Source organism: Molossus molossus, unplaced genomic scaffold (genome assembly GCF_014108415.1).
Source record: "Molossus molossus isolate mMolMol1 unplaced genomic scaffold, mMolMol1.p scaffold_m16_p_20, whole genome shotgun sequence".
NCBI lineage: Eukaryota > Metazoa > Chordata > Mammalia > Chiroptera > Molossidae > Molossus > Molossus molossus.
Window position 1 is genome coordinate 30,932,290 of NW_023425356.1, and position 14,364 is coordinate 30,946,653.

Consider the following 14,364-nt stretch of genomic DNA (forward strand, 5'->3'; position numbering starts at 1 on the left):
CGGGAACCTGGGCCTGGGGGCAGACTCGTCCCCGGGGCTGACCTAGAAATCCTTCCAGCTCCTTGTGCCTGGAAGATGTTTAAGAGCTACTTCAAGGGCTCTTAAACATCTCCTGATTCTGAAGCCTGGAGTGCAGCGTGGTCCGGCTCTAAGCCAGTGCTTCTCAGACGTTGGTGGCGATCAGAGTCACCTGGAGAACTTGACGCCACCCCCAGGCCCAGTCCTGTTCCCCTCTCTGTGCCTCGTTAGCGCCCAGGGGGGTTTGGACGCACCTGAATTTGAGAAGCACTGCTTTGAGTGGTCATCGGCATCTCTCACGTACTCAGCTTGACCATTTCTTACATTTCTAGTCACTGTTTGCTTATCTTTATTTCCAGAATACAGCCACAGCACAGACTCTCCCAGTTAGTGGGTACACCGACATGCGTTGTGTCTGCGTCTGTGACATTCACATGGATGTTGGACCCTACGGGGTCGCTGTGTTTGCAGGTTGCAGGTCCATGTTCGGTTTCATTTGCTTTCATTTCTGTTCCCTGGTTCTGTTCGGTGCCAAAGCAGATCAGCATTTCCTGAGCCCCTGTAGCGTTGGTGCCCTCCACGGAGGAGGCAGAAGCTACTCAGTTCAGAGACACGCTTCTCGCGGGGGCTGCTGGCCTGGAGCGTGGGCCGGAGATCCTCGGCCTGTCAGGACGTTGCAAGTGGCTGTGTTGGTTTACCCCATGGCTTTATAACATGCCTTCCACAGAAGCGCCCCCTCCCCAAAGACCTTAATCTGCCTGACTCAGCTGTGAATGCTCTTTCCAATACTGTGGACGGTGGCGATCGTGAGGGAGGCCAGGCAGAGGTCACCCCGTGGTCCCCGGCAGCTTTCACAGGTCGGAGAAAAGAGGCCGCACCCTGGCTTCCTGGAGCCCATGCGACGCCTCCTGGAGGGACGCGGGGGGGGGGGGGGGCAGGGGACAGGCTTGGGTGAACTCACTCCTCACTCAGGACATGGGGGCTGACCCCTAGGGCTCTCCTTCCCTTCTGAGTCCCAGCCCACAGGGGAACAGGCCGGGCTGTCAGGAGCGCGTCCCCGTCTCCTGTTGTGGAGTTCTCTCGTTTTCCTTTCTCTTTGTTTTCTCTCCTTTTCTTTTTCATTTCTGTCTTCTCTAATTCTCCTCCCACGTTCTTACTGTCTTCTCCCTTTGACCCCATTTCACCTCTGAGCCCCGCGCTCCTGCCTCTGCAGGCCCCCACACACTGTTCTGAGCTCTCATAGTTCGAGAGCCAACAGGATGCCCAGAAGCCCAGGGACAAGCCCTGCGTGTTCCTGGCGGGTCACCCAGCTTCGGTCTGCTTGCTGCCCCTTCCCTGGCTTTCTCACTCTGGACTCCGGCCCAGAGCGGAGCCCTGGGGAAGAAAATTGGGTTGTCCGAGGTGTCGTCTCAGTGCAGGTCGAGGGTGACTGTCTGCCAGCTGGCCGGGCCGGGCAGGACAGTGTGGTCTGCCCAGGACCTCAGAGCAGCCTCCGGGGCCAGGCCGGGGCTGGCAGAGTTAGGCAGTGGGAGGGGAAGGGATGCCAAGAGCAAGATGCTCGCTGAGCCGGTCCCTGGGCAGCCTGCAGTGCCATCACCTGCCCGGGAGCTGCTTGAAGTCAGCCTGCTGTTTGAGGACCAAGCCAGGCGGCCAGGCAGAGGCCTCCGCCACCACACAAGGCAGAGGCAGGGAGGTGGGGGCGGACAGGAGCCTTCCTCTGTGGTGCTAAGCAGCTAGGGATTTCAACCACAATTAGAAGTTTCTGGACTCTCCAGAAACATCCTTTTCTCTACGGTCGGGGATGTGTGTTTCTGCCCCGTTTCTGAGTCCCCTGTGCCACTGAACACTCCAAATGCAGAGGAACCCCCGGGGCTGTGAGCAGAGCCCTGTCGGCTTCCTGGAGCCGCCCAGAGGCAGCTGTGGCCGGAGCAGGTGTGTCTGGGCACCGGCGCCAGCCCACATCTGGGCACCGATGCTTGAAATAGCACAGTTGTGTTCTCTCCGCGTCCCTGCCTGGAAGGGACACAGGCTCTTCCTTGTCCCTTCAGAAGCAGGCCTGGGGGTGGGCGGCCACGTTGGGACAGCTTCCGAGACTCAGTTCTCACCAGGGGCTCTGGCACAGTTTGCCCCTTGGGGAAGAAATCAGTCTCATCGCAGCGATGTTGTATGACCCGCAGTGAAGGAAGGGGTGTCTAACACACAGTACTGGGCAGTCTGCAGTCAGCTTGAAAATTTGGGGGGGGTGCAGTCAGAGAAAAATGGTGGAGTCAGGCAAACAAAGACGGCCTGTCCCACCTTGCCCCCGTCAGGGCAGGAGGGGTCTCCCTGAAGAGCCAACATTCCTTTTAGTGTGATTGTCTAAGTGACACTTAGAGGAGTCGAAAGGTCTCCCTGAATTTCTCAGATGTGCTCCCGAACCCACAAACTGAGGTACATTCCGAGCTTGGGTCACTGCTCTAGATGGGAGGACAAAACAGGGCCTGTCGTCTGTGTGTGTCCCTGTCCCCTCCCCCAGGAGAGGAACGTGCCTGCCCTTTGCCACTCTGCCTTATCTTTCCTGCCGGTCAAATCCCCCCCTTAGCTCCAATCCAAGCTGACGTCCCAAACACAGGCCAGGTCTTTTACCCCAAACTCTACCTTAGGGATAGTTCTAAATACTGAAAACCTTCCTCTGGGCACTAGCAGACTTGGGATGCACCTGCCTCGCAGTCCAGCAAAGAGCCAGCCCCAGTCAGCTGTGACAGGGTGGGAGCTGTCTTCAGATGTGCAAATGTTCCGGCGGGCACCTCCCTCCTCGGGCAGTGGACCGGGTCTGGTTCTCGGGGTGTCTGCTGAGCTTCCGGCAGCTGCTCCCCCCACCCTCCCTGGCACTGTCAGAACTCGAACCCAGTCGCTGGAAGGGGACCGTGGTACAAGAGTGGAGAGCTTCTTAAGGATCTTGGCATGATTTTGTGCCCTGCTTCAAAGTGTCTTTCTCACCGAGGGTTAAATGCCCAAGGGTTTTAATCGCCTAATGTTGGAACCAAGGCCACTGGTTCTCCCTGAGGAATGTCTTCACCCCAAGACAGTCTAGAGAGTGCTAAGGCTCCAGCTTAGCCAGCGGGCCTTCCCCAGTCCACAGTGCGGAACTCAAAGCACTCATGCACCTCTCTCTCTCTCTCCCCACCTCTCTCTCTCCCCATCTCTCTCTCTCTCTCTCTCTCTCCCCCCTCCTGCCCCTCCCCTCTCTCCCCATTCCCCCAGACTCCCTTTCTAATCCTAAAATCTGAACCTCAACCTAGCTCTCCCGCCTCCCTGGACCACCCCTAGCCTCCTCAGAAGGAGGCCTTTCTGCCAACAGACACATCTCGGAGACCGGGGTGGTGCCCCCTGGTCAGGTTGGGGGTGCTGGTTGCTGGTCAGCACACATTTGGTGGGTCTTCTCCTCTCATTTACCTCCCGCCCCTTGCAACTCAGCTTCTGCTCAGGTAGGACTTGGCTCCTTCCCCCGGGCTCACGAACACCCCTTTCTCTCTAGCTACCCCCAGAGCTGGCCTGATCCAGAGACCGGGGACTGAGGATTTGATGGGAAGCAGTTGTTCCAAAGACTGCTGCGGGGTGCCACTAACTCTCACCCCGTTCGTTTGACAGTACAGTAGGCCCAGGCACCTAAGGGTCCAGCCTAATTTTTTTAATTAAAAAAGAAACTTATTTTTTTTTTATTGCCTTCTTTTGCAGAATTTAACCTTTTCTTCCTTTTTTGGGCTGTTTTGTGTCGCTTGTTCTTCACCAGGCGCATTTCCTTTCTGAACACGCCGCGTCTTTCCTTTGCAAAAGACCCCGGGTGCTCTCCCGGTTGTTTTTGTGGCTTTGCCTTTCTGTTGTTCTCTCCCCGTTTATGCCTGTGCCCCTGTGACCTGTCCGTGGCCCCCTGTTTGCTCACCCTCTTTTGTTTATTGCAGACCACCCCTATAATGACTCGTCCTTAAGAAACCACCCTGACATGTACAGTGGTGAGTCGCTGTGGTAACCTTGGGAGTAACCTTGCCTGTCCTAACCCCAGTTTGCCTAACTTGACTGATACCGTGTCATTAACTCGTGCTGAGCGGCAGGTCTGACAGTTGGCCAGGCCAGGGTGCCACGTGCCACCTCCAGCACGCTGCTTGCCAGGAAGACAGTGGCCAGGTTGGGAGTTCGAGGTGGCTCATGTGGCGGCGTGTCCTCCTCGTCCGTGCAGGCCTCCAGCTGCTGGTCAGACCAGGGTGGGGCTTCAGAAGAGCTCCTTGGAGGGTTCAGAGAGACGTAGGCAGCAGTGGTAGGTGGACAGAGAATATCTGATAGGTGAGGAGGAAACAGTAGTCTGGTCCTAGGAGTGGTTCATAGAGCACAGAGGGCTGTGCAGTGTATGTTTCATTAACTCTTAAGTGTCTGGGTGTGAATCGCCTGAATGGTCTAGACATAGCTACTGGGGTGGCCATGTCACAGGCCCCTTGTCTCTTTAAAATCCGGCCCTGGCCAGTTTGGCTCAGCGGTTAGAGCGTCGGCCTGCGGTCCGGAGAGACCCTGGTTCGGTTCCCGCTAAGGGCACGTACTTCGGTTGCAGTTTGTCCCCGGCCCTGGTTGGTCGCGTGGGTGGCAGCCACTCGATGTGTCCCTTCACATCGATGTTTCTCTCTCTCTCTCCCGTCCTCTCTCTCCTTCCCACTCTATCTGTACAAAAAATGGAAAAATATCCTCGGGTGAGGATAAAAAAAAATAAAATAAAATAAAATCCGTCTGGGAAATAGTGAGAGCCCAGCTCTGAGTTCCATTTCAAGGTGAGTGTAAATGAAGTTGTCTGTCGCCCGGGCCTCCTCTGTCCTCTGGGTGTGCACGCAAGTCCAGGCCCCCAGCGCGCACATGTGCAAGTCACGGGACAGTTTCCACGAGGCATATTTCTAACTCATCACACAACTCATTGCTCAAGCTGATTAGTGGAGTAATTGGCTATTTCCACACCTGAGTTATTCCCACCATGGCTCAAGAATGTCTTATTTCCCCTGAGCAGCCAGAGGAATCATCATTTTCTGGCTCTTGCAAGACAGCTGGTCCCCATCATCTGTCAGGCCTTCGAAGTGGAGGCTGCAGGTCCCCAAGGGGGTCATTGTGGGCTCAACCAGATAGGATGCATCTGTATGGTGATGTGCTAATATCAACAATGATCTGTGTCTGGAGAGAGTGAGAGTCAGGGAGAGAGGCAAAGGTTCGATCTGGGTACCAAGCAGCTAGAGCCACACTGAGATCCTGCCAAAGAGATTTACTGCCCGGGGAAGCAGGGGATCTTTGCTGGATTCTGAGCATCGTTTGTTTGCAAAATGATGGGGCCAACCACCATTGTGTCAGGAGCCCAGCGCACCGGTGTGGAATGTGCCTCTTTCTAAGTGGATTCCGGACGATCTATTATAGAAGTATTCTTAAAACTGGAATATAGCAGAGCCAGAAGGTCCCCTCGAGACCATCTGGTCCCAGCTACTCACTTTGTGTAAGATAAACAATTCAGGGGACATGCATGTAGAGTTGCTTTATCAATGGAATTAGTTTGAGTGGTTCCAGCCACTTAAACCCGCTTGCGGCCAATGGTAGATATCATCACAAGTGAATGCGTGGGAGTTGTAAAAACCATCGAGGGCTACGAAGCCAGGGAAAATGCACAAGTGCTCACATTGTTACCAGAAAGGGGCCAGGCCCAGAGCCGGTTGGCCTGAGGCCGGCCTGTCATTGATTCTAAGAGAGAGAGAAATGTCGATGTGAGAGCACAACATCTATCAGCTGACTCCTGCCTGCCCCCTAATTGGGGATCGAGCCCGGGGGTTGAGCCTGGGGATGTGCCCTCCCTTGACCAGGAGTCAAACCAGCAAGGGACAACACCCGACCAACTGAGCCACACCAGCCAGGGCAGACACCGGCTTATTTTGAGAGCATGTTTGCTAAAGCTGGGGACAGTGAAACAAAGAAGGGCCTGGGAGAGAAGAAGCAGCAGGAGAGACCTGGCGGGGCTCCGCTGGCTCCCCGAGATGTTACAGGAAAGAGGTGAGCCAGGTGGGCCCTTGCCAGGAAAGTCAGGAAGGGGGCCTTGGGGACAGGTTCAGGGACTTCCTGGGATGAGCTGCCTCTGCCCATTGCTGCCTGGTGGCGCGTCATGGGGACCCTTGGAGTTTAAGAGAAAGATAATTCACTGAAGAAGGAGACTCAAGTGGGCACTGGCTTCTTTGTCTTGAGGGGTTTTATCTGCTTTCCATAGGCCAGGATTTAGGGGAGCTCTCCGGGGAGGATCGCAACAGAATATTCATCAGCCTTTCCAGCTGTGCCCTTTCAGGGTCAGGGATTGGTCAGTGCCCGGGCAGGGGGTCGTTTGTCATTGCAGCTGGTCCTGGCATCGCTGCCTTTCCAGGCCTGGAGCTGACATACTGCTGAGGCCTAATGCTGCCTCTAGGGAGGAGAGGTTGGGGGGTCTAAACCGCACGACCAGCGATATGCAGGGGAGGCAAGGCCCCCTGGGGGTGAGATCCGACACCAATTTTGCCCGTTACTAGGCGCCTGGGTCTCTGCCTTGGCGACCTTCTCTGTGTGACTGAATTGCTTGGCCCGTCTGTTCAGCTCCGTCTGTTTCCTCACGCCACTGGCCCAGCAACTACCCTAGCTTCTCACCGTCCTGCCTCAACGTGAGAGTGACCCCTTCTCTTGAGTCCAATGTAGATCGGGGTTGACCAAGCATAACGGCAGCTGGAAGGACTATAAAGTCAAAGTGAGGCACACTGAACAAAGGACAACTATGTTGAATGCTCCTAGAAAGAAGGAGAAAGCGAAGAGAAAGGAAAGAAAGCGTCTTCCTGAGCACAGAGAGCTGGACGGAGAGGCACGGTGCATCTCTGGGCTTTGCTGTGAAATATGGCATGTCTCTCTTTTTGTAGCAGTAGGGCCACCCCCTAATTACATTTTATTCTAGCAATTTCTACAGTGGTTTGGTAGCCTCTGAACGTATGCCAGGTGCTCCCCGATGTGCCACTTAGAATGTACCCAGCCAGGAGACAGGGAGGTAAGAGTGTGCATGCTGAAGCAGGCTGCCTTGAGTTAAACTCAGGCTCCAGGACGTACCACTGTTTGACCTTGGGCGAGTCATTTACCATGTCAGAACTTGAATCTTTTCATCTGCAGAAGGGGTATGTTACCTGCCCCGTAGGACTGTTGTGAAGATTAAACAGGATCATGTGCACACGGTCCCTAGCGTGGTGTCAGACACTGTGGTGTCAAAGGGAATGGTTTAGTGTTGGCTGTGTCAAGTGTAACTGTTCTGTGCTTCTCACATCAGGAAGGGCTCAAAGTACTTAAAGACAAGCCAAGGGGAGAAAGGTAGGCACAGTTATGGGAAGAAAGTACGATGGAGGGAGACATTTTAGGGCAGGTTAGAAAAACAAAAGCTACTCACATCTCAGCTGTGCCGAGAGCTGGGTAAGGAAAAAGCCCCTACTGCAGCACGAGAGGCTCGGGTTAGACTTACAGAGGGGTTTCCTGGCAGTGGAAGATGGCAGATGTTACCAGACAAGGAGTTTCTCCCGTCTTCTTGGGTGGTCGGTCAGCCACCCCTAGCGCCAGAGAGTGGGTGATGCCGGGGGTCCAGCCCATGAGTTCTCAGTTCTGAGAACTGAAAGCAGCCAATGCAGCATCCAGCTGCCCCTGAACGCTGCTTTTAGCAAAGGTTCTTGGGTGCGTCCGATCCCTGGAACTCTCTCCTGCTGCCGTGCGGCTGTTAACAGAGGGCGCAGCTCGGTGTGCAGCAGTCTCGACGGTCCTCTTGCAGGACACAGCCGAGGCCTCTTTCACCGGCCCTTTCAAGTGAAGGTGTCAGAGGCACTGTCATCGCCTGACACCCCCGTGCTGAGCGGATTCCTTTGGAAACCCACGTGCCCCCTCTTGAGCCACTGTGTGAGAGCAGCACCTGCCCTTGGGCCCAGGTCAGACGGGCCCGCATGCAAGTTCTTCCTAAATCCATGAGAGGGTGTCGTCTTCCCCCTGAGCACCTTTGTCTCAGAGACTCTTCCTGGGTCTGCTTAGCCCCCTTCCCTTGGGACAAGTGGATACCAAAGCCACCAGCTGGATTATCCTTTATCAACTTTTTTTTAATCCTCATCCGAGGATATGTTTTAATTGATTTTTAGAGCGACGGGAAGGGGGGAAAGAGAGAGAAACATTAATGTGAGAGAGAAACATTGTTCGGTTGCCTATCATACGCACCCTGACTGGGAATTGAACCTGCAACCTAGGTTTGTGCCCTGACCAGGAATTGAACCCACAACCTTTTGCTGTCCAGGAGAACACTCCAACCAAGTGAGCCTCCCAGCTAGGGCTATCCTTCATTCATTTTTATGTAAAAGGGATTTACATAAAAATGACCACATCTCTTCACAACCTCCCGTTTGGGTCCAGCCGTCTTGTCCCGTAATATCTCATATCATCCTGACTTCAGGTTTTTTATGGCCTCAGCAGTTCAGATGGGATGCCTTTGGAGCCTCTTAGTTTCAGCTTGGGCCCGAGTTTACTCAGTAGTCACCAAGGAGAGATGGAATCTTATCTGAGACAGTGGGAATGATGTCTGAGGAAAACACAGTGGGAGTTTCACTGCTGCAGCTCACGGAGACAGAAATAGCTTCCTCCTTCACCTCTTGCCCTTGGACTTTGTTTTTCTTTGGTTTGAACATGAAACATATTCCCAAAGCTCTAGGGATAAGTGAGGTATCCATCTTTAAAGAGAGGGGCAATATTGCCCTGGCCGGTTTGGCTCAGCGGTTAGAGCGTCGGCCCACGAACCAGAGAGTCCTGGGTTCGGTTCCCGCTAAGGGCACGTACCTCGGTTGCAGTTTGTCCCCGGCCCCAGTTGGGGTTGTGTGGGTGGCAACCACTTAATATATCTCTCTCACATCGGTGTTTCTCTCTCTCTCTTTCTCCCTCTCTCCCTCCACTCTATCTGAAGATAACTGCAAAAGCGTCCTCAGGTGAGGATTAAAATAATAATAATAAAATAAAAAATAAAGAGAGGGGCAATATTGCCCTGGCCAGTTTGGCTCAGCGGTTAGAGCGCCGGCCTGTGGACCAAGGAGTTGCAGGTTCGATTCCGGTCAAGGGCACGTACCTCGGCTGCGGTTCGTCCCCAGCCCTGGTCAGGTTGTGCAGGAGGCAACCAGTCGATGTGTCTCTCACGTTGATGTTTCTCTCTCCCTCTCTCTCTCTCCTTCTCTCCCTTCCTCCTACTCTATCAGAAGATAAACAGAAAAATATTCTCAGGTGAGGATTAAAAAAAAATTAAATAAAAAAAAGATAGAGGTGCAGTATAGAATAGATGTTAGAACAAAGGCTTCAGTGCTAAATGGTCCAGAATCCATTAAAAAAAAACCTGCCTGTGACCTTGGCGAATCTGTTGACTTTAGTGAGCCTCCGTTCTCTCTGCTGAAAGTGGGGGTCACACCTCTAGGTTTGTAGAGAGAACTGAACATGACGATGTAGACAGAGTTGCTAGCACAGTGCTGGGTCCAGAGTGGAGGCTAACAAATGGTGACCCCAAGTTTCACCTCTGGCCTCTAGGATGTTCTTCCCTATATTTTTGAGTGTTGGCTTGTTTCCCAGGAGCTTCTCCCCTTTGGGGATAATTCCCGGGCTGCTAGCCCACATCCTGCACGTGAAGTATTGCTGGAACCTTTCCACCGTCACAGCACGTCCAGCGGGACGCTGCGCTCCCTCCGCCCCACGCTCAGTGCTCCGCTGGCCGCGTGTGCCTGTGGTGCTGTGTGCTGCGGCGTGGATCACGTGTCCACAGCGTCCCACGTGGCTGTCTGCAAAGTGTGTCCTTGTGGGGAGCAGTGTGCCCACTGAGCCGGGACCTCTTCTATGTAATCCTAGGGTCCCCGACTCTCGATAGTCACCAGCTTGACACCGGAGCCTCCTGCTCGAAATCGCCCTCCCCTCATGGTGCCCTTGACCTTGTGCTGCCGTTTTGGCGATTCCATGACGATGGGTGGGAGGAAGCTGCTGCTTTGGGATCAGGCTTCCTTGGTGCTGAGAACTGGTTGCTACGAGAGTTATAGATGGATGGACGGTAACCCATTAACCACATAATGGATTAACCCCTTCCGTAGCCACCGTTGTGTATGTGTGTGCTGGGACAGATGAAGACATCTGCAGAAGGAGAAGTGACATGGTGGGGGGCCGGTAAACCATTGCCTTCTTTTTGTTCTCTCCCACCCCTGAATTCATTCACGGGCGTTTGTGAACACTTGCTATGTGCCATGTATTGTTCCAGCAGCCTAACTCCCCTTGCGAGTGTCTCCGCATCTCCTCCCCTGACAAAAGGACAAAGCAGACGAGACCTCGACGACATGCACCCCGACGGACGGCTAATGGAAGGAAGCAGAGTGCCTCTAGGACAGGACTCCGCTGACCCAGCCAGGCACCAGCTAGTCCGACGGCTCCTTTCGGGGACGCCAGTGTCCCCTCGGCCAGCATCCGTTCACAGCCTGGCCCAGAAAATGCCTCTGTTCTCCCTGCAGGCGTTCTGCGGGCTCCCAGCTCCTGGCAGCTCTGCCTGCCTCTCCCTCTCCAGCTGAGCCGAAGACCATTAAGCCCACGAGTAGGCCCAGCTTATGCACTTATGTCTACACCTTTGGGCAGGTGTCCCTGTGCTTTGGGTCCTGGTTGGAAACTCCTTGCTCCTCTTCCTTCCATCACATCCATTTCCACAGCACTGTACCAAGAGCTGTGAGGCAGCCGTGAGGCTCGGGTGGTGGGCTCCACGCGGCTGGGGTGTGCCCAGACTGGCATGGCCCCCCCACTAGGAAGCAGCCACCCTGACAGTGTCCATCTCCATGGCCATCTGGCTTCAAACCTGTGCGTGTCATTAACTTCAGACCCTGCAGCTACCCCAGCCGAGGGGGATCGTAGATCACCTCCCTCTTGGCCGCTACCTGCCTCTCCCCTCCCGCAGTGCCTCACATCCAATTAACACCCTTCTCCCCAGCCCCCTGCCTAAGTCATTAGTGAAGAGCAGAATGGTCTTGGCCCCAGAAGTGATTTCCTGTCATCTCTGCTCATTAACTCTCTCCATGTCTTTGCGAAGACATCACTAAGGCTCCCTGCACCCCTGACTGCTCACCTGGGGCTCTGTGACTCCATCGCAGCCTCTTGTCTCCGGGGCCCCAGAGCAGGCTGTCTGCCCTGGGGCCCCCACGTGCGCCGTCTCTATTCCACGGCTGCTAAGATGGGCTCCCCAGGGGCCACCCAGTTGGCCTCTGGAGTCCCAGGCAAGATGCTCGAAGAATGAACCCCTCCCTGCTCAGGCAGCCCCTCCCCCACGCCCGGGGACTGAGAGGGAACCTGGCTCCTCCTGGCAGGTCCTTTCAGAACCGAGAGCAGCTCACACATGTGCCGGTGGGGCCCAGGAGCCCACGCTTCCTAACACGTTCTCGTAATGACGCCCAGCCCTGGGGTGGTTGCGGCTGGGAGGGTCCAGCCTCGGAGCCTCTGAGGGCCGGGGGACGCAGAGGCGTGATGACATTTCTTTCTAGCCTGTCGGTTCTGGCCTATCTGGGTCAGCCCCCAGGGCCGGGGGCTCAGCCAGCTTGTTCTGTCCTATTTCAGCCCGAGGAGTTGCAGAGAGAACCCCCAGCTTCATGTACCCCCAGGGCAGCACGAGCAGTCAGATGGTGCTGCGTGGCATGGACCTCCTGCTGGAGTGCATCGCCTCTGGGGTGTACGTACATGCTCCCCACTTCCGACTGCCCCCGGGAGGTGGGGAGGGAGTCGGTGCTGTGTTTTGCCACATTTGGGGGTGCAAAAAGAGAAGCAGACAGCCCTTAGTGAGGACGTTGCAAACCATAGTCATCTCCGTCCCGTTCTGGCCGCCTCTCTGGAACACGAGGAAAGGGCATGCTGTGCGAGTCAGGGTCGTGTGTGACCTTAGGTAAGTCCCTCAGGTGCCCCATGCCGAGCAGCCCCTCTGTAGAAGAGATCAGCCGTGTGAGGACATGTGTCCTCTGGGCCCAAGTACCCTTGAAGGACACCCGGGCGTCCTGGGCTTTGTAGAAGGGCTGCGGTTGGTAATAAACCTCTATTTCCTACTTGGTCCCTCTCCTAGCCCAACGCCGGACATCGTGTGGTATAAGAAAGGTGGGGACCTCCCGTCTGACAAGGCCAAGTTCGAGAACTTCAACAAGGCTCTGCGTATCACCAACGTCTCCGAGGAAGACTCTGGGGAGTACTTCTGCCTGGCCTCCAACAAGATGGGCAGCACCCGGCGCACGATCTCGGTGAGAGTAAAGGGTACGTCGTGTGTATTTCTCATTATGGTGATTTTGCCAGCGCTAGATGCCATGGCCACCCTTTCCTCTGAGCGTGGTCGGGGCAGGGTGGCTGGGGCAAACTTCCAACACGCTGGTCAGCGGCAACAATGACCTCTCAGGGATGGTGTCACCCCTGGATGCGGGGGGGGGGGGGGAGAGAGAGAGAGAGAGAGAGAGAGAGAGATGGATGTTAAGGGGAAAAGATCACCCTGACTATCGCCCACCTCTCCTGGGCTCCCTCAGCAGGTGAATCTCATGCTCTGTTTGATCCGCACCCATCACCTTCATCCTTCATCTCGCATCCCTGTTCGTGTGTGTCGTCTTCTCCCTGTGCTGTCTGCGTGCTGTGCTTCGTTCTTTTTAAAGAGGGAGAGTCCCCATGGCCCAAACTATCTTTGTAAAAACCACGTCCCTCCCCTGAGAGTGTAGCTGGCCCCCTGCACTGTGGTAAGCCCCAGGACACGTCCCTTTATGGGTCCCAGCCATGGGTGCTGGGGCGCCCCTCCCAGTTGCTCCTCAGTGGGGCCGCAGGAGTGATTGGGATCATGAAGTCTGACCCCACAGTGCAAGGACGTCCTTAGTACTCAGTTGAGCTTGTGACCTTGGTTTTGGCGCTACACTCAACCCAGAGGTTCTTAATCTTTTGGGGAGTATGAAGAGCTTTGATCCAAAGAACCCTCTTCTCAGAAAAATCCACGTATCTGGAATTCTCCGGTTCAGAGCCGTGGCCAGCTGTGAGCTCTGCTCTAGCCTAGCCTCAGTGCCCGGGAGGGTGCACGTCCAGGCCCGCCTCCCACCTCCCCTGCTGGGGCCCTTGCGTGCGGTCATGGTCACCTGTGGGCCTCTGAAAGCGTCCACACGGAGCCCCCCGAGGATTCCGACTCAGTAGGTCTGAGATGGGCCTTGGCGTCCGTGTTCGTTAAAAGCTCTTCAGGGACCCGTCACGAGCAGCCCAGGTTAGAGCACTTGGTCTGTGAACTTGAAATAGGCAGGTCAGCGTCTCTGGTTGGCCACAGGCAGGCTGGACGCGTCCCCCCGTGAGGATGGCCCTGGGCCGTGGCGAGGGGCTGGGGCCGGCCCTCAGAGGCTCCTGCCTTCCTAGAGGAAGTCCGTCTGGTTTCTCCTGCCCGCCCCGTGCCGTCTGACTCCCTGCCTGTGCTGCCCTTGTCTTCCAGCTGCTCCCTACTGGCTGGACGAGCCCAAGAACCTCATCCTGGCCCCTGGCGAGGACGGGAGGCTGGTGTGTCGAGCCAACGGGAACCCCAAGCCCACTGTCCAGTGGATGGTGAACGGGGAGCCTCTGCAGTGTGAGTAACGAACCATCGTCTGGCCTGACGCTGCTCTCTCTGCCCCCAAGGCTCCTGAGCGCTCCCTGCGGGCAGCCCTGGTGGTCCCGGAAGGGAGGGGGCAGCCACCTCAAGGGGCAGGAAACCTGCCACGTGTCCGCATGAGAGGACAGGAGCCCGTGGTTGTTTTTCTTTGTTTAGGGGATTTCTGCTCCCTTGTTTTTTCATTACTCTCTGCTTTGTGCCCTTCACAACTGCAGAGTCCCGGTCAAGGTGGGGGTCTGCGGCTGCATCTCCTGGGGTTCGGACTCTGAGTGATGTCTGGAGCTTGGAAGGCAGAGTTGAGCTCAGTAACCCGTAGTTGGTTGCCCAGGTCCCGCTCTGCTGAGGGTGTGAGACAGAACCCCCATGAGAACAGACGCACGACTGCAGTCACTCAGTGTGCCCAGACTTTGGGGAGATGTCGTCCTGCCCGGATGGCTGGAGTGAGGGAGTCCAAGGCCCCTTCCAGCCAGAGGTCTTGGTCAAGTTTTCACATCATGTTCTCTCCGGGTGCCTTTACTGGTTAAATGTCCTGACACTGCCTTCTCTAAGGGGTCAGAGGACATGTAAACGGTGATGTCAGCCAGGGGGGCCAAAAAACAGATGGAGAGAACTCAGCGCCGAACGGAAGAGCAGCATTGGAGGGGCCGGGGGCAGGCGGAGGAGAGGGTGAG

At 55.7% G+C, this 14,364-nt stretch overlaps 1 protein-coding gene across 1 annotated transcript in view; it reads left to right on the forward strand.

The window, feature by feature from the left end:
• Positions 1-14,364, forward strand: part of NFASC (neurofascin) — a 172,282-nt gene that overhangs the window by 114,345 nt on the left and 43,573 nt on the right. The window contains exons 9-11 of the mRNA XM_036272167.1: positions 11,662-11,773; positions 12,158-12,342; positions 13,538-13,669. Of these exons, the coding sequence (XP_036128060.1) occupies positions 11,662-11,773; positions 12,158-12,342; positions 13,538-13,669 (429 nt within the window). The remainder of the gene's footprint in view (positions 1-11,661; positions 11,774-12,157; positions 12,343-13,537; positions 13,670-14,364) is intronic.